Source organism: Miscanthus floridulus, chromosome 7, assembly GCF_019320115.1.
Source record: "Miscanthus floridulus cultivar M001 chromosome 7, ASM1932011v1, whole genome shotgun sequence".
Classification (NCBI taxonomy): domain Eukaryota; kingdom Viridiplantae; phylum Streptophyta; class Magnoliopsida; order Poales; family Poaceae; genus Miscanthus; species Miscanthus floridulus.
In genome coordinates this window covers 25,109,314-25,127,185 of record NC_089586.1, presented here as the reverse complement: position 1 = coordinate 25,127,185, position 17,872 = coordinate 25,109,314, and the positions used below count along the sequence as shown (strand labels likewise).

The window sequence follows — 17,872 nt, the reverse complement described above, 5'->3', positions numbered from 1 at the left end:
CTGGGTGTGAGCACGACAAGACATGGGCGGCTCACATGCGAGGCCGTGATATGCATGCATGATCTGACATAATAGCGTACCGCAATATTAATAATACATACATACATACATACATACATACATACATACATACAGGCGCGTACGTACACGTTACGTAATGCGGTCCGCCCGCCCGCCGGAGCTAGCCAGCACTGTTCACGGCAGACGACGAAGACACGGGACGACGCTCCAGCCGATCGATCGCCACTCCGATCGGAATCGGATGCCACGCCACCGTCCTTTTCGCTTCATTGGTCCTGTCCAGCTTACCCCATATTCAGCTTGTTCAGCTTTTTTTTTAGCTGAAATAATGTTTTTCTCTCACAACAAATCAGTCGGAACAATATTTTTCAACGCCATCTGCGGGCGGCTACTACCGTCGGCAGGCGCGCCCAGCACGGGCACCGCGATCCAGCCAGCCAGCCAACTGCCCGCCCGGCTGCGGCAACCAACAAATCGGCCACCACGCACGCAACCACTCCGCGCCGGCAGTCGGCAGACACTGCTGCTGAGTGCTGATCGTGATCCTGATCCTGATCCTGATCCCGGCGGTTTCCACCTCCACCGGTCTTGGTCAGAAACGGCATGACGAGCCACCTTTCCTACGGTGTTGCACCGGTTCGTTCTTCCATGGCGCTCCGATGACAGACCGCCCGCCCGCCGCCCGCCGCCCGGTCGGTCGTCGTCGATCGAGCTGCACCCACCGCGTGCGTGCGTCATCATGGCCGCACTGCACTGCACCCATGGGTAGTCGGTTTCTATGCGTGTGTGTAGTATATCAGTTACACCTAACAAACGTTTGACTTCTTATGCGTTGCCGCCATGACCTGACCTCAACGGCTAACAAACAACCTGTTGCGCCCTGTTCGCTTGGCTTATAAGCCATACTTTTCAGCCAACAAACATTATTTTTCTCTCACAAGAAATCAGCCAACAGTACTTTCAGTCATGGCTTATCAACCAAGCGAACAGGACATTAGTGACGATGAACCATGCTGGATACTCCCTGCTAGTACTATAAAACCCTTATATTATTACAACAGCTAACCATGGTTAAGTTAAGACTGCTGCTGCTGGTCGAATAATGGCAGAGAAATTCCGGTTCGCTTGCTCGTAAACGATCGTAAATTTCCAGCCGGGAACAGTGTTCTTCTCTCACACCAAACCAGCCAGCAGTAAATAATCCACGATCGTTTACGGCCTCCCGAACAGGCTGGATATATCTCTTTTACAAAAATAATCCACGATCGTTTGCGTGGTGATGAACTGCGACTGCGAGCTGGCCCCGCTGGTTGTCTTTGTTTTGCCCACTGCCACCACCACCACCACCACCCTCCCCTCCTCTGCTTATAAGTACTAGGCTGTGTGTGGCGTCCGGCCGGGAGCACGCAGAGGAGAGACGAAGAGAGCAGCCAAGCACGACTACACATATAGGTGTACGTGTCTGTTTCTCTCTCTCCCGGCTGGACTCCTCCAGTACTTTAGACAGTGCACCGTGTTGCCTCTTTCGTCTCTAAAGGCCAGAACCAGCATCCATGGCTGCTCCCCTCTCTTCCTGGCCATGGGCAAGCCTCGGCAACTACAAGGCAACAACGCTCGACTCTCCCTTCCTTCCCTTCACTTTTGTGCATATATATATGCATGTTCATGCATCTTTGTAACCGATCCTGTTTATTTCTACAAGTAGTTCTTTGTTGACATGCATGTTTGTGCACATATATGTTATGCAGTACGCGGTGCTGGGGCCTCTGGTGTGGAAGGTGGTGCAAGAATGGCGGGAGCAGGGGGCCCTGCCGCTGGCGCTGGGCTCCTGGTGGCTGCACCTGCTGCTGCTCTTCGTGGTGCGGGGGCTCACCTACCAGTTCTGGTTCACCTACGGCAACATGCTCTTCTTCACCCGCCGCCGCCGCGTCGTCGCCGACGGCGTCGACTTCCGCCAGATCGACGCCGAGTGGGACTGGTGAGTGTATGCATGTGTATAGACTAGACTGCACCCGTTACCTTCTTCAGTCTCTGGCTGCAGCTGCATGGGCATCTTCCTTCCGTCTTGCGGCACCAAACAAGCTTTGTTGGAGTCTGGAGTCATCCAAAATGTGTGGATGGGGCACACTTTGTATTGATGCAACGACTACGGCTATAGCAGTTGAGCTAGTAGCTTCTACGACTCTAGCAGCATCTACTCAGTTTGATTTTCGCAGTCGTCGATCCTAGGAGTTTGAAGGCCCCAAAATATATTGTTTCCTTCCTTTTTTTCCTATAAGTGTACTACTTTCTCTCTCTCCATTTTCATCTCACCATACTTAGGTAAAAAAAAAAGAATTTACTGTAGGAGTACTTGCTCTATAATAATCAAAGCTGTCTGCACGTCAATAACAAAAGCCGCAGTAGTAGTCTGCATATCATCGGTTGCTGTAATTCTTGGCACAGTGAGTCTTGTGACGTGTCAGTGACTGTAATTCTGTAACTCTATGTATTTGTCCGGACTCGAGCCTGGAGGCGGCTTGTGAGTCTTGTGACGTGTCAGTGACTGTTCCTGACCGTGGCCCCCGCCCCCGCAGGGACAACTTTCTGGTGCTGCAAACGCTGATTGGGGCCACGGTGGTCAACAGCCCACTGCTCCCGGGCCTGCGGCAGCTCTGCCTGTGGGACGCCCGTGGGTGGGCCGTCGCCCTGCTGCTGCATGTGGGCTTCTCAGAGCCGGTCTTCTACCTGGCCCACCGGGCCCTCCACGGGGCCCCGCTTTTCGGCCGCTACCACGCCGCGCACCACTCCTCGGGAGTCACCCATCCGTTGACAGGTGCGGCGACGGCGATCATTGCGCCATTAATATTGAGATCTCATTACTGTTTCTGTCGTTACAGTATTTAGCCCTCGTTTAGTTTTCACCCAAACTTTATATCATGTCACGTCAAAGGTTTGATACATGCATAAAGTATTAAATATAGACTAAAAATAATTAATTATATAGATTACGGCTAATTTGCGACACGAATATTTTAAACCTAATTAGTTCGTGATTTGACAACAAAGTGCTACTGTAACATATGTGTTAATAATTGATTAATTAGACTTAATAAATTCGTCTGGCGGTTTCCTCACAGATTCTATAATTTATTTTTTTATTAGTGTCTAAACACACCCTATATAACAGCTGATGTGACACCCCAAACTTTACACCTGGATTTGATACTGATCGGTACAGTAATAATGGGAGTACGTACTTTCATTGCATTTGTTGCTTGCAGCCGGGTTCGGGACGCCGCTGGAGGTGCTGCTGCTGACTCTGGTGATGGGGGCCCCGCTGGCAGGGGCCTTCCTGGTGGGGGCCGGGTCCATAGGCCTGGTCTACGTGCACGCCCTCGCGTTCGACTACCTGCGCGCCATGGGCTACAGCAACGTCGAGGTCGTGTCGCCCAGGGTCTTCGAAGCGTTCCCGATGCTCAGATACATCCTCTACACACCTTCGTGAGTACACTACACTACACTACCGTAAAGAAAAGCTTAACATTATTATATAGAGAGAGAGACTACCTCCTTCCAAACATAGAGTATAATCTTAAGTATAGATTAAATTAAGGTTTTATATTTAACAAATTTTATAGAAAAATATTATAGATATTGTTATCTCCAAAGACGTTGACATGGCAGACAAAAGAAATTAATTAACGTCCTGTTATGTGTTAACAGTGTTAAGAGTAGTATACGCATTGTGACACGACAGCAGCTAGTAGGATAGGATTCTAGGAGAACGAAGGACCAAAACAGGCCGAAATTAATGAAGCTGTGGGGGACACCTAAACTTGACAAGGAACCGGAATCTTGCATAGTTGCATTGCAAGAGTCATTTATTTCGCGGCAGTCATCATCCTTTTCCTAAGCTGTCTGTCGCCATGGATTTTGCTCTGACCACCAACCTGATGGTGATTACTGTACATAGGGGTAACTAAAAGTTAGCAGTAATTAATTATTTCGTCAACTCTAATTCGATCGGTTGCACCTGCGGTAGGTACCTGAGCCTCCACCACCGCAAGCGGCGCGGCAACTTCTGCCTGTTCATGCCGGCGCTGGACTGGCTGGGCGGGACGCTGGACGAGAGCGCGTGGTCGCTGCAGCGGGCCGCGTACGACGGCGAGCCGGGCGGCGGCGCGCTGGGCACGCCGGGGTTCGTGTTCCTGGTGCACGTGGTGGACATCATGTCGTCGATGCACGTGCCGTTCACGCTGCGGTCGCTGAGCGCCAGGCCGTTCGCCAACCACTTATTCCTGCTCCCGTTCTGGCCGCTGGCCTTCTTCTTCATGCTCCTCATGTGGTGCTGTTCCAAGACCTTCATCGTCAGCTTCTACTGCCTCCGCGGCCAGCTCCACCAGACCTGGTCCGTGCCCCGCTACGGCTTCCAGGTACTACTACGGTGATCGAGCTTGCTTTGCTCATTAATGGCGCTGGCTTGTATGTCCGCCGCTGGCTGCTTCATTCGGATGTCACCGGAAGTGAACGGTGCCGATGTGATGTGATGTGCAGTACTTCCTGCCGGCGGCGAAGAAGGGCATCAACAAGCAGATCGAGCTGGCCATCCTGCGGGCCGACAGGATGGGCGTCAAGGTGCTCAGCCTCGCCGCGCTCAACAAGGTCAGCTCACGTATTTTTTCTCTTACAAGAGCTAAACAGCTCCCAAAAAGCTGATGATGGGTTGCGACTGATAGGCCAGATAAAACTGATTTATTGTGAAAGAAAAATACTAGCAGGTCTCGTTTATTACAGGTTGCACGCCAACCCCAACCCATGCATAATCATACAGTATAGGAGTACGTATGAGGTAGCGTAGCTGTGTCCCATCTGCCTGCTTCGTTTTTCGTCGCGCTTTGATTGATCATGCGACGCGCGCGATGACCCGGCCCTCACTCTGTTGCCCATCACGTGTTGCCCGTATGGACAAGCAGCAGTACCTGTACAGTACTGGCTGCGAGTGCGAGAGATGAGTGGTGTTGGCATCCATCCTCCAACTACTCGACGGGGATGCATGCATGTGGGCGCAATGAATTGAAGGGCCGGCGACGGCGAGATGGCCACGCCACGCGAGGACGCGACGAAACGCGTGGCCCTATGGGGCGTGTCAGCGTGTGTGTGTGGAGGAGAGGCTGGCCAGGGGCGCGGGCAACAGCCTCCATTGATGTCGACCGAGAGAGACCTCGGCGAGGCGGCGACTGGCGCGCGGGGGAAAGCGACGGAACCTGCCGCTGGCCCGCCGTCCTTGTCGCGCACCGCCGTGGACGCCAGCGGAACGGCCACCCAGATCACGGGAAGCGCGCGTGGCAGCAGGTACGGCCGTGGGTCATGCTGTACTGTACTCGTGCCTCGAGTCCGTGACGGGTCGTTCTCGTTCATGGCATGGGAATCCAATCGGGGTGTCAGTATTGCGCGTGCCGCATTTTTTCTCCGACACTACAAACCCAAACTTGAGATCTATTCCATAATTTAGGTCATGGATAGTAAATGAGTCACGGACGCAAAAAAAAATGTCTTCTCCAACGGCCTATGCAAGTCCTCCCTTGCTCCCTCTCCTCTCTCTCTGCTCGATCTCTCCCTCTCTTCTCTCCCCAAGGCGGCAGCTCCAGATCCGCGCCGCCCCAAGCCGACCGCCACTCCCCCCGGCCGGCGCCGTCGCGCCACCCATCCTCCTCCCTCTACGTGCGCCCCAGCCTCCTCAACATGGAGCGCGAGCACGCCACCCGCTGCGCCGACGTTGACGCCTCGAGCTCCCGGTCACCGTCGACGTCATGCGGGAGCGCGCCGAGTTCCTGGATTCCCTCCTCGAACCGCTGGGAGCCGGATCTAGGCCGCGTGGCCGCTCCTCTCCGCGCCGGCGGCTCCCCGCCGCGGTCCCGCTTGGCCGCGAAGACCGCGCCGGTTGCGGACCCGCCTTGCCCCGCCGGCCGCGCCCCGCCGTGGACCCATCTGGAAGCGCCGGTGGCTCCCCGCCGCGGGCTCGCCTCGCCGAGCCGGCCGCGCCTCGCCAAGGTCCAACCACTACGGGCGTCAGACATTTGCGTCGTCTCCCTAGGAGACGCTTATTTGCGTTTCGTTTCGGGTGGAATGCAAAATGGGTACTCTGTCTGGGTGTGCTGTTGGACCGTGTTTCTTGCTACCCAAAACACTGTGTATGCCTCATTTTGAGTCTGGGTAACGTTATTGGAGACAGTCTAAGGCATGTTTGGAACACGGGGATTTTTTCCCAATCCTGTGTTTTTCTGTGAAAATGAACTGATTACTTCGCATTTCCTGTGAAATTCTCGTGTTTCAAACAGACCCTGATTTTACCGCGGGTTAATTTTGCATGTGTAAAACCCCTCATGGCTCGCCTAGCTAGAAACGCATGGGCCACGTATACACAGTGCGGAGTAGTAATACAAAATAATCTACCGCGAGTTAATATCCATGTTTGAATCTTGGAGCGCAGCTTGGAACAGTTTTTCATCTTGAAGCATCTCATTTTGTACCGTGTCTGTCTGTCTCTGTATCCATCTATATCACATATCAGAACGAGGCGCTGAACGGAGGCGGCACCCTGTTCGTGAACAAGCACCCGGACCTGCGGGTGAGGGTGGTGCACGGCAACACGCTGACGGCGGCCGTGATCCTGAACGAGATCCCCAGCAACGTGAAGGAAGTGTTCATGACCGGCGCCACCTCCAAGCTCGGCAGGGCCATCGCGCTCTACCTCTGCAGGAAGAAGATCAGAGTCCTGGTAATACACATGCGCCACTGTACTCGGCATCGATCGATACGAGTGATCTCAGACTCGCCATGGTATGGACAGACGCTAAACCTGTTGCGTACGTCAATATCTCAGATGTTGACGATGTCGTCGGAGAGGTTCGTGAAGATCCAGAGGGAGGCGCCGGCGGAGTTCCAGCAGTACCTCGTGCAGGTGACCAAGTACCAGGCCGCACAGAACTGCATGGTACAGTACAGTGTTTCCATGATGAACCTTTGCGCGCCCTGCACGTTAATGATGAACAGATAATATACGGTAACGCCTCTGCAGACGTGGATCGTGGGCAAGTGGCTGTCGCCGCGTGAGCAGCGGTGGGCGCCGTCGGGGACGCACTTCCACCAGTTCGTGGTGCCGCCCATCATCGGCTTCCGGCGGGACTGCACCTACGGCAAGCTGGCCGCCATGAGGCTGCCCAAGGACGTGCAGGGCCTCGGCTCCTGCGAGTACACGATGGAGCGCGGGGTGGTGCACGCGTGCCACGCCGGCGGCGTCGTGCACTTCCTCGAAGGATGGGACCACCACGAGGTGGGCGCCATCGACGTCGACCGGATCGACGTCGTCTGGAACGCGGCGCTCAAGCATGGGCTGGCGCCGGTGTGATCGACTGGTCGTCTCGTCCAGCCTCGCTCATCATTTTGGTCCAGGCGCGCGCGGCTGGCTGTGTCTGTGTGCATGCAACAGCTAGCTGGCCCAACAGACAGCCCACGGGCTACCGTGGCTATTCTTGTACTACTGTCCAATAGGACGACGACGCCACAAAAAGTAGTACACGCGCGCGTGCATCGACGATCTGACGGCAGGATCGACGGGTTATTAATTATTTATAAAAGTCACCGTGGCAAATGGGTTAATTAGTTATATCTTGACGACGATGGCCTCTTTTTCGTGACAAAATAAACACTGATGTAAATCCTCATTCAGAATAAGAAATCGGATGGCCAACGCAATTGTCAGGTGATCGATCGCTGACTTTGTTTGGGCGCGGCGGCGCGCTGTGTGAGTGTGAGTGTGTGACTGGCTGGTTGCAATGCCGCCTTTCAACATCGAAACTTCGATCGAAAGCCACACGACTTGTGCGTGCGCCGGGCCCAATTCACTGGCCGTTCATGCATCACATCTTCACATGACTACATGAGTGCACACGCTATCTACTCCCTCAGGCTATTTATCTCCTTCATCTAAGCAAAAAAAAAAAAAAATCTTTTGCCAAAAGTCTCCTTCGTATTAGTCTCGGACCACGGGTTTGGCTCGTCGTACGTGTTGCGCATTTGGTGTTCATTGGCTACTCCTTGTCTGCATTTATTGCTCCTTGGCTTTGACTCCTTGGCTGCTCCTTGCCTTAAATGTAAATCGGCGTTGTTTACTGCTCCTTAGTCATTGCGCCGAAGGCTAATACGATGGAGACTTATGGACGAAGGGAGCAATTAATAAGCTTACATCATCCCTGGCCATGGTACCGCACCATAACAGGTTGACTTGGTCAATTTCAAAAGTGTAACGTGGGTTCTGTTTCCATGTACTGAATTGGGGACTGCCTTAGATATATACACACCCAAATAGTAAAATTGCACTACAACCATTTTTTTCCACTCAGATTTGGTAGCACAATGCAATTCTTCCCTATGAATATCTACATCAAAATAGAACCTTAAGGTTTGGGCTCTCTCTCCTCCATTGACCCTAAAAAAAAGTTTGAACAAAGACACATTAGTTGCCCAATAACGAGTAGATTTTTTGAATCTATCTACCCAACAATTGGGCGTTTTAGCCCCGCCCAACAACCAGATTTTGCCCATTATAGCTATATTTACACCGCCTTATTACTATATTTATAATGATTTCTTCAGTGTAAATTATTGGATACGGTGATGTAATTTGAGGATCATTGCAGATCTCAGATAAACATATGTCAAATTTATAAATTATTTTTATGGATTGTAAATATCATATAAAGACACATCAAATATGTCAAATTCTTCACAAATTAAAAAAAACAATATCTGACGGTGGCAGCCTGCGCTGGAGGCGACGTGGAGCGCGCGCTGCTGTGCCGCCGCACTCGGCCGCATCTGTGCCGCCGTGTGCTTGCATGTGTGCATGCATGCTAGCTTGCTGTTGGGCTGCCTGCGGCGAAGCCACAGCGGTGATTGCGGTGGGAACCGGTCGGATGAGGAAGCCGAGCGCGCATGCGGCGTGTACCGCCCGTCGGTCCTTCATCGCCCCGCCAGGAAATCGGGTCGTTCACAGACGCCAAAACAACCGGATGTTGTTTAGCAAATCTGATTTTTTTTTTGTCTTGTTCCATAATGCTTGGGCGACGATGATTATATTCATGTAAAATTTGTCAAGAGCTTTGTTTTGTATGAATGAAAATATACTGCATCTATCCTAATAATATGCCATTTTAGATCTGATCAAATTTATAAAAAAAAACTATTTATAATCACCGAATAAGCCATTAGATTTTGAAAGAACACCTTCCCACCCATACGCCGGCCCATCCTCTACTGCTGCTCTGCTGCTATACACAACTGGGCACACCCGACCCGATGATGCCTTTTCTGGCCCAAGCCAAGCTGCACGTTTCCCATTTTCTCGCCAGAACAAGTGCGCAAACGCAAAAAAAAGTGACAAAAATTCCGTTGCCGGGACTCGAACCCGGGTCTCTCGGGTGAGAGCCGAGTATCCTAACCAGCTAGACTACAACGGAAGCTGACCACAACGGTTTCTAAAATTTATAAAACAGTAAATGGCACTCGACAACCTTGGTCTGCGCCGAGAAAGCGTCGTGCCCGCACCAGCCTGCTCGGCCCGAGCCGCTGCCGACAGCTCTGCACCGTCAATGGGCGTTCCGACAGCAGGGATCGCTCCCCGAACCGCGTCACGACTGCAGCCCCAAACCCTAGCTCCATTTCCTCCCTTTCTCTCTCCTACCCACGGCGGCGCGATAATGAGGTGGCGGCGCGGAGCGGGGAAGACGGTGGCGCCGCTGGGTTCGGGGGGGGGGGGGGGGGGGGGGGGGGGGGGGCGGCGGGGCACCTGCATCTCTACACCCGTACGCACTGGGGCAAAGCTAGTCTTGCAGAGAAAAAAGAGGAGGAGCAAGCGTGCATGGCTGCAGTTGCAATGGTGGACAAGGGTGGCGTGTTTGGTAGCATGGCAAGCAAGGGTTCTGGTGGACTGAGAAGTGGCAGTGGGTTTGTGTGATCGTATATAACTTGAACGTAGCATGTTGACTAGTACTACTACTTGAATCTTGAGGTACCCCACATTGACCCTACCAACATGAAAAACCAGCAAATGTTGCCCATTGCTCAGAGCTCAGTACATTGTGATAGTTGACCTCTTTGCCTTTTCTGTTTTTGCTGTATTTCTGTTTTTTATGCAATAGTTGATATAGGATTTGGCTATCAGTGTTAAGTAATTCCTGCTTTACGTTGTTTTTTTTTATCAACTGGTCAAATGGGCAATCCAAATTCCTTTGTTACCAATGCATTGAAAGTGACGTGTCTCTTGTGCAAGTTGTAGAACCATCTATGGCTCCGTAGGCGACGGGCGCGTCGCAATCCCTTTGTGGCTCCATGCGATAGAGGCTGTAGATTATTTTTGGGAATAAATCCCGGTGAGAGACATGAGTCGATTCAGGGAATCGAACTCACACCGGCAGCGAGCACACCTAGCTCTGCTAGCCACCCGAGCCTAGCTCGGTTCTCGATACTCCTAAATTTAGTGTGCCATTTCGGTGCATTTTATACAGAGAAATATAATTTGATCAGATTTGTGTTTAATATAAAGGGCATGTGATCCTTATTGAGCTACTAAAAGATTTGATATTTTCTTTGGTTTAAGTACTCTTTCTGGAGTACTGAATCAGTTGTTAGAGCTGTCCTTTGTGGAATAACATTTGGTCTTCCAAATAGTGAGGTCTGTCTTGCCGGCTACACTTCAAACACCATGAATAATTACTGCTTGCATGAGTAATTTTGATACTTTGGTAATTTTGAAACATTAATTACACCTGGTATTTGGCCGTCAGTGTTCAGTAATTCAGTATTCTATGTAATAATTTGGGCAAGATTTCTCATGTACTACTCTTTGCCTTATTGTTTTTCAAGGATAGCTGGAATCAGTTGAAGGGTGACATCTCAGTCTTACTGCCTTGTCCTGCTTGCTTGCGCTCCCCTCCTTTCTTCGGTGCGTTGCCTTGATTTGGTAAAGAGCTGAAAAACTGTTTTTATGCAATAGTCTGACTAGAATCATTGTTTTTTATGGAATAGTTGATATAGGATTTGGCTGTCAGTGTTCAGTAATTCCTGCTTTTATGTAACTCGCTTGTCTTATGCCACCATAAGTGGACTTCTATGGTCTGACTAGAATCATTGGTCTGATGTAAGTTAAGAATGGCTTAGGTTGTAGTTTGGTCGTTTGGAAAAGTTTTCTTTTGTAGTCATCTTTGTCTTATTTGTTTTTCAGGGACCTTAGCTGTAATCAGTTGAAGGGTAACATCTTGGTCTTACTGCCCTGTCCTGCTTGCTTGCCCTGTTCTGCTTGCTTTTTCTTCGGTGTGTTGGCTTGATTTGCTAAAGAGCTGAAAACAAGTTTGCTAATATATGATTTTGATATATGTGAACAACTTTTTTGCTTGCCCAGTACAGAAATGCGATTTATGTGAAATTTTATGGTCAGATGGGGCCTCCAAAACAACCTAAGCGGCCTCCCTTTACCAACATCACTAAAGTGTGTTCTGGTGAGCAAGCTGATTCTAAAGAATGTAAGGATGATTTTAAAGAACGAAAGAGGCAACGGAGCTGTATGCACTGTTCACTTCTTTTATAATCTGGCTTATTTTTTCAGCGAAGCAAACAGGGCAAAAAAAAAAAAAAAAAAACGCTACTACAAAAACTTCGTGAATACTGCCACCAGAAGAAAGCTGCAGCAACTGTTATGAAATCACCGGAACCAAAAATTCAGATAATGTTTTGAAAATTATGGTTACTCTTTCAGTACCTGAATACTAATGTACCACCTCTACTTTAAGCAATACTTAATTTCCTCATTGACTTTGATGTAGTAGAATATTCTTAGGGTATGTTTAGTTCCCTCAAATTCCAGAATTTGGCACTATGCAAAAAGAAGATTCCCCGTCACATCAAACTTGCGGTACATGCATGTAGTACTAAATATTGACGAAATCAAAAACTAATTGCACAGTTTGGTTGTACTTTGCGAGACGAACGTTTTGAGCCTAATTAGTCAACGATTGGACAATTATTACCAAATAAAAACAAAACGATACAGTAGCTACAGTGTATCGACGAAATTCGGCGGCGCCTATTCAGTGGGCATCTAAACATGGCCTTAGACTTAAGCTATCAACCAATCATGTCCTGAAAGGTTAAGCTCTGAAGTTTCTTAGAATGAATGAGAGCAGAACACCTGAGACTATTAACTGCTGGTCCATCTCTACTTTGCAGCAGAATTTTTAGTGTTTGTTGATCCTCACAGACTCACTGTGCCATACATCTTCGCAGTTTCAGATTGAGCTGGTTCCTCAAGATCTTATGCAATAAGGCTGGTGTCTTCACCAAGTTGCTGGAAGCAACACGACAACGTTCTCTTCTGTGGCTATGATGAGAGTGTCTTCACCATTTTTCGTCGTCACTGGAGCTAGAAGACTTAAAAACATAGATTTAAATTGTAATCTTGACTTTTAAAAGAATGTGTTCTTACAAGAGCTTGCTAAATTCATATGTACTTTTTATGCTTATCAAGTAACCCATGTTTTTAGAGAAATATATATTCATGCACACATCTCCAAACTCCAAAGTGCAAAGCACACTGGCCATACAGAGAAGGTGAACTTAAGTCCCTGCAAAGTAGGAACCACCTTCTTTGTTATCGCAAAGTTGGATTTGTTTTCTTTCTTTTTACTCATGGATCACATACCGATCAAATGTACTGTTCACCATTTTTTTTGATTTTACAGTTTTACGGATCGAATTGGTGCGCATGTCTCTTTGTGGCTCAAAACATGTTAGGATTAGATAGATTTTAGTGTCAATGATCTAAAAAAGTCCATGCTCCTCTAATTGGTTTGGAAATTTTGTAAAAGAGATAGTTGTGCAAAACTTATCGGCCATACACACTCGTTGGCACTGTTATCAATGTGGCTTAGAATGTGGCACTGTTATTTACACTTTTGTTTGCTTTGAAAATTTTGAGGCTCCTAATCCATTATTTTTTCTCATTCTTATTGTATTGAATTGCGTTCAAAATTTTGATGCTCCCGTACCAACCCACGTGCATTTGCTAGTACTGAACATGGTATGGCGCAGTAGCAAGTACAGTACTCCGTAGCATTCAGTAGAGTCGGTTTGGCTGGAGCACGTGATAAAACTGAATGTCCGTTTCCATCTCAGAAAAGTCTGAACAGCAACTTGTCTTCGATCTTGATTAAGGGGGAAATAACAACAGATCTCGCCCTATTCGCTTGGCTTATAAGCCGTACTTTTTCAGCTAACGAACAATAGTTTTTTCTCACAATAAATCAGCTAACAGTACTTTCGGTCATGGCTTATCAGCCAAGCGAACATGACAAGAGTATTAGATTCTAAACCAAAATGATTTATTCATTTTCATATAACAAATTAAAGTGGACGAAACACGTAAGGCTACGTGTGCATGCGTCGCCCAATTTGGTCCTTTTATGATACTATACTAGGAACTTAAATATATCACTAGTTTGTTTCAAAATGCGACAACTTAAAATGCATATATATGGGTTTCACACTAGTACATAAATCTTTTTTATGGTTGGCACAGATTTATTATAGAAACAGTTGACATAATAAACCATATCTAACTAAAATAGAAAGCACTGTATCTAACTAACAGATACATCTAATTTTAAAAATGGTTTTATTAAGACACTCGCCTTTAAGATGTAATTTTTCGAGACGGTTCTTTTGACTCATCCGTTTCTAAAAAGGGACTAAATTCTTATTCGTGCTTTGGACAGACGAGTGGCGGAACACTCTCCTAGATCTACAGCTTAAAATACTTATTTCTTTGAAAAGGGCAATTTGACCCAGCCTTCTTTGGAGGCCAGCTTAAAAGACTTTTGGGTTGGGAGAAATCTATTTAAGTGTTTTAAGAGACAGGATGAAACGGTCACGGCGGATGTAAAATGCGGAGAGAACACTCCAGCCTCCAGGCGTGCTGCTGCTTTGCATCTTTCTCGCGCCTTTGGTACAGTACAGTGTACAGGCCTACAGCTACAGGGTATAGTAACCTACGGTTGCGCATCATATGGTTCTCGGCAGGGCTCACATTTCTTTCTAGCCGACGACCGTATCATCCATCACGCGCCAGGATTCGAGATCTCACTCGCTTTCATCGATCCATCCCTGTGACCATTTGGTGACCAAATTAATTAAACTGTACTGAGGCAGAGCACTGTTGCGTTCAATTTGCACAGGATTGGAGAAAGAAGCTACTAAGGGCCCCATGCAATGCTTTTGGCAACTCAATGCCACGCAGTGTGTGTATATGTATTTCTCCCGTGCCATGTCGATCGATCGTGTATTCGTTGTTAAAATCAGTTAGATCTAGGGTTTGTTCCTTTGAATACGAGATGAACAGAGGAGAAAAATCGGAGAGATAAAGAGAGAGGTGTTGGTGTCGAACCTGAGTCCTCGGAGGGAGTCGCAGAGCCGGCCATCTCAGCTTCGGTGATGGAGGCAGCACACGGGCAGCGACGTGTGGAGTAGAGGTGGCACGGACGTCGATGCAGTGCAGACGGACGGCGTAGCAGTGACGACGGTGAAGTCAGTGGAGCTTCCCGTCGCTGGCTGCGCGCCCTCTTAGATCGGTCTAGGGTTTGTCGGTGGGGTTTGCGGCTCACGGTGAACCTCGTACCTCGAGCCACTGACCCCCACCTCTTTATATAGCACAGTGCGACGGGGGCCCACCAACCATGTAGGGTTGGGCGCCCCCGATCAGGGCGCGTGACCAAGGCCCAATAGACCATTGGGCTTATTGGCTGAGAGATCAATCTTACATTCTCCCCCTTATCTCATTATTACTTTTATCTTTAAACTTTAAACTTCAATCCTTTTATCCTTACTCATTTCTTCACAGATGATGCATAGAGCATGTTTCATCGTCACGGTCAATCGCCGATAGATTTAATAGCTACAATGCACGTCTCTGATTTGAAATAGTTACTTTAACTTTTGGGCCGTTTATAGTCCAGGAATCATAGGCTTTCCCTTAAACCTATGCTGGCTACATGTTCGCTGAACATGTTGGGTGGTAAGTCTTTTGTAAGCGGATCCACGAGCATCTTTTCGGTACTTATATGCTCAAGACTTATCATTTGATCCTGGACTTTATCCTTCACAACATAATACTTTATGTCAATGTGTTTGGCAGCACCACTTGACCTATTGTTGTGAGCATACTATACTGCTAGATTATTATCGCAGTATAACTTCAGTGGTCTATTGATGTCGTCAACCACCTTCAAATCGGATATGAACTTCTTTAGCCAGTTCACCTACCCCGTTGCCTCATAACACGCTACAAACTCGGCATATATTGTGGACGATATAGTGACGGTTTACTTTGAGCTTTTCCATGAAATAGCTCCCCCTGCGAGAGTGAACACATATTCAGACGTGGATTTTCTATTATCTCCCGCATAATCAAAATCTGAATATCCCACTATATGGAGTGAATCAGATCTTCTATACGTCATCATGAGGCCTTTCGTTCCTTGCAAATAACGTAAGACTTTCTTTACTAATTTTCAGTGTTCTATTCCAGGATTGCTCTGGAATCTGCCAAGTAACCCAGTAACAAATGCCAAGTCAGGACGCGTACACACTTGAGCATATTGCAAGCTTCCAACAGCTGAAGCATATGGAACCACTTTCCTTTGATCGATCTCATATTGGTTCCTAGGGCATTGAAAATCCCCATATCTGTCGCCCTTAACTATAGGAGCAGGTGAGAGACTACATTTGTGCATACTGAATTTCTTTAAGACTTTTTCTATGTATGCCTTTTGTGACAGTCCTAATACCCCTTTACTTCTATCTCGGTAAATCTCGATCCCTAGAACGAACGAAGTTTCACCAAGATCTTTCATATCAAATTTTGAGGACAAAAACTTCTTTGTTTCCAGTAGTAGACTGACATCACTACTAGCAAGTAAGATATCATCCACATACAGGACACGAAAGATAAACTTCCCATTCTTAAACTTTGCGTAGACACAATTGTCCTCAACATTATCTTTAAATCCAAAATTCTTTATTATCTGATCAAACTTCAAGTACCACTGTCTTGAAGCTTGTTTTAATCCATAAATGGATTTCTTTAGGCGGCTTCCCAAACGTTCTTTTCCTTTCATGACAAAACCTTTCGGTTGTGCCATGTAAACATTTTCTTCTAAGTCTCCGTTGAGAAATGCCGTCTTTACATCCATCTGATGTAATTCTAAATCATAATGTGCCACTAATGCCATTATAATTATGAAGGAATCCTTACATAAGACTGGAAAAAAAGTCTCATTGTAATCAATCCCTTCTCTTTGTGTAAAGCCTTTTGCCATAAGTCAGGCTTTATATCTCTCTATATTCCCTTGAGAGTCAAGTTTTGTTTTGTAGACCCATTTACAGCCTACTGTTTTGGCTCCTTTAGAAATTATCTCCAAATCTCAAACTTTATTTGCATTCATTGATCTCATCTCATCTTCCATGGCCTCAAGCCACTTTGATGAATGATCACTTTTCATGGCTTCTTCAAATAAGGTGGGATCATCCTCCATTTGAAATTCTTCAGTGTTGTACACTTCATAATCAGCAGGAATAACTGATTTTCTAACTCTTTGAGACCTTCTAGGGGCCTCCTCATTTGGCACATTTTCTGTTTAAGGCTGTTGTTGCTCCCCCTTATGTGTGGCAATAGTTTCTATAGGATCCTGAGGAATAGGTTCCTCATCATCATTCATTGTTGCCACAGGTGGGATAACAACAGGTGCTGGTACCACAGTGTCTTGTACTGTCGGTGCAGTAACAGCAGGTAGTGAGAAAATGGCTCATGAATGATCGGAGTGGGTGCATACACCCGTTTCTCTTTAAGGTTAATTTCTCGAGCTACCATGCTCTCCCTAATCATTTCATCCTCTAGGAAGACAGCGTGTCTCGTTTCCACAAACTTTGTATGTCTGTTAGGACAGTAGAAACGAAAACCTTTTGACTTTTCTGGGTAGCCAATGAAATGGCAACTCACTATTTTGGGATCTAGCTTCCCAATGTTTGGGTTAAAAACTTTAGCCTCAGCAGGGCTCCCCCACACATGCAAGTGGTTAAGTGAGGGTACTCTTTCTGTCTACAACTCATACGGTGTTTTGGGCACTGACTTACTTAGTACTCTATTGAGAATATGAATGGAGGTTTTTAACGCCTCCATCCACAGACTCATCGGTAAAGTGGAGTAACTTATCATGCTACGCACCATATCCATCTGGGTACGGTTACGCCTTTCAGCTACTCCATTCTGCTGAGGTTCGCCCAGTGTTGAATACTAGGCGACTATACCATTCTCCTGTAAGAACCTTGCAAAAGGTCCAGAAACTTGTCCATATGGGGTATGCCGACCGTAGTACTCTCCCCCACGGTTAGACCTGACTATCTTAATCTTTAAATCATGCTGATTTTCAACTTCTGCTTTAAATATTTTGAATTTATCCAACGCTTCTGTTCTTTCTTTAATTGGATAAATATAGCCAAAGCGAGAGTAATCGTCTGTGAATGTTATGAATGAATCATAACCATCCACACTTTTCACAGGAAAAGGACCACATATGTCTGTGTGAATAATCTATAGAATTCCTACGCTTCGTTTGGCATCTTTCTTAATTTTCTTTACATACTTTCCTTTTATGCAATCTCTACATTGTTCTAAATCTGAGAGCTCTAATGGTGGAAGAATATCATTCTTAACTAGTCTTTCTATTCTCTCCATCGAAATATGGCCTAAACAACAGTGCCATAA

The 17,872-nt window shown here is 47.4% G+C and overlaps 1 protein-coding gene and 1 non-coding gene across 2 annotated transcripts; one reads left to right on the top strand and one right to left on the bottom strand.

Moving 5' to 3' along the window:
• The first annotated feature begins 1,426 nt into the window (after positions 1 to 1,426).
• On the top strand, positions 1,427 to 7,665 carry LOC136466737 (very-long-chain aldehyde decarbonylase GL1-2-like). The gene is made up of 9 exons (XM_066465243.1): positions 1,427 to 1,625; positions 1,770 to 1,999; positions 2,598 to 2,836; positions 3,285 to 3,504; positions 4,046 to 4,436; positions 4,558 to 4,665; positions 6,575 to 6,781; positions 6,887 to 6,997; positions 7,082 to 7,665. The coding sequence occupies exons 1-9, from the start codon at positions 1,575 to 1,577 to the stop codon at positions 7,409 to 7,411; spliced, it is 1,887 nt and encodes a 628-aa protein (XP_066321340.1). The 5' UTR covers positions 1,427 to 1,574; the 3' UTR covers positions 7,412 to 7,665.
• Positions 7,666 to 9,448: 1,783 nt separating this feature from the next.
• Positions 9,449 to 9,521, bottom strand: TRNAE-CUC (transfer RNA glutamic acid (anticodon CUC)). The gene has a single exon. It is a non-coding gene; the product is annotated as a tRNA-Glu (tRNA).
• Positions 9,522 to 17,872: the final 8,351 nt, after the last annotated feature.

What these genes read in the sequence shown, in the direction of transcription:
- LOC136466737 (XM_066465243.1), top strand. Translation starts at nt 1,575, where the DNA reads ATGGCTGCTCCCCTCTCTTCCTGGCCATGGGCAAGCCTCGGCAACTAC. An exon ending in GCCTCGCCGCGCTCAACAAG is followed by an intron (nt 4,666 to 6,574) that starts GTCAGCTCACGT and finishes ATCACATATCAG; the next exon opens with AACGAGGCGCTGAACGGAGG. An exon ending in GGAAGAAGATCAGAGTCCTG is followed by an intron (nt 6,782 to 6,886) that starts GTAATACACATG and finishes TCAATATCTCAG; the next exon opens with ATGTTGACGATGTCGTCGGA.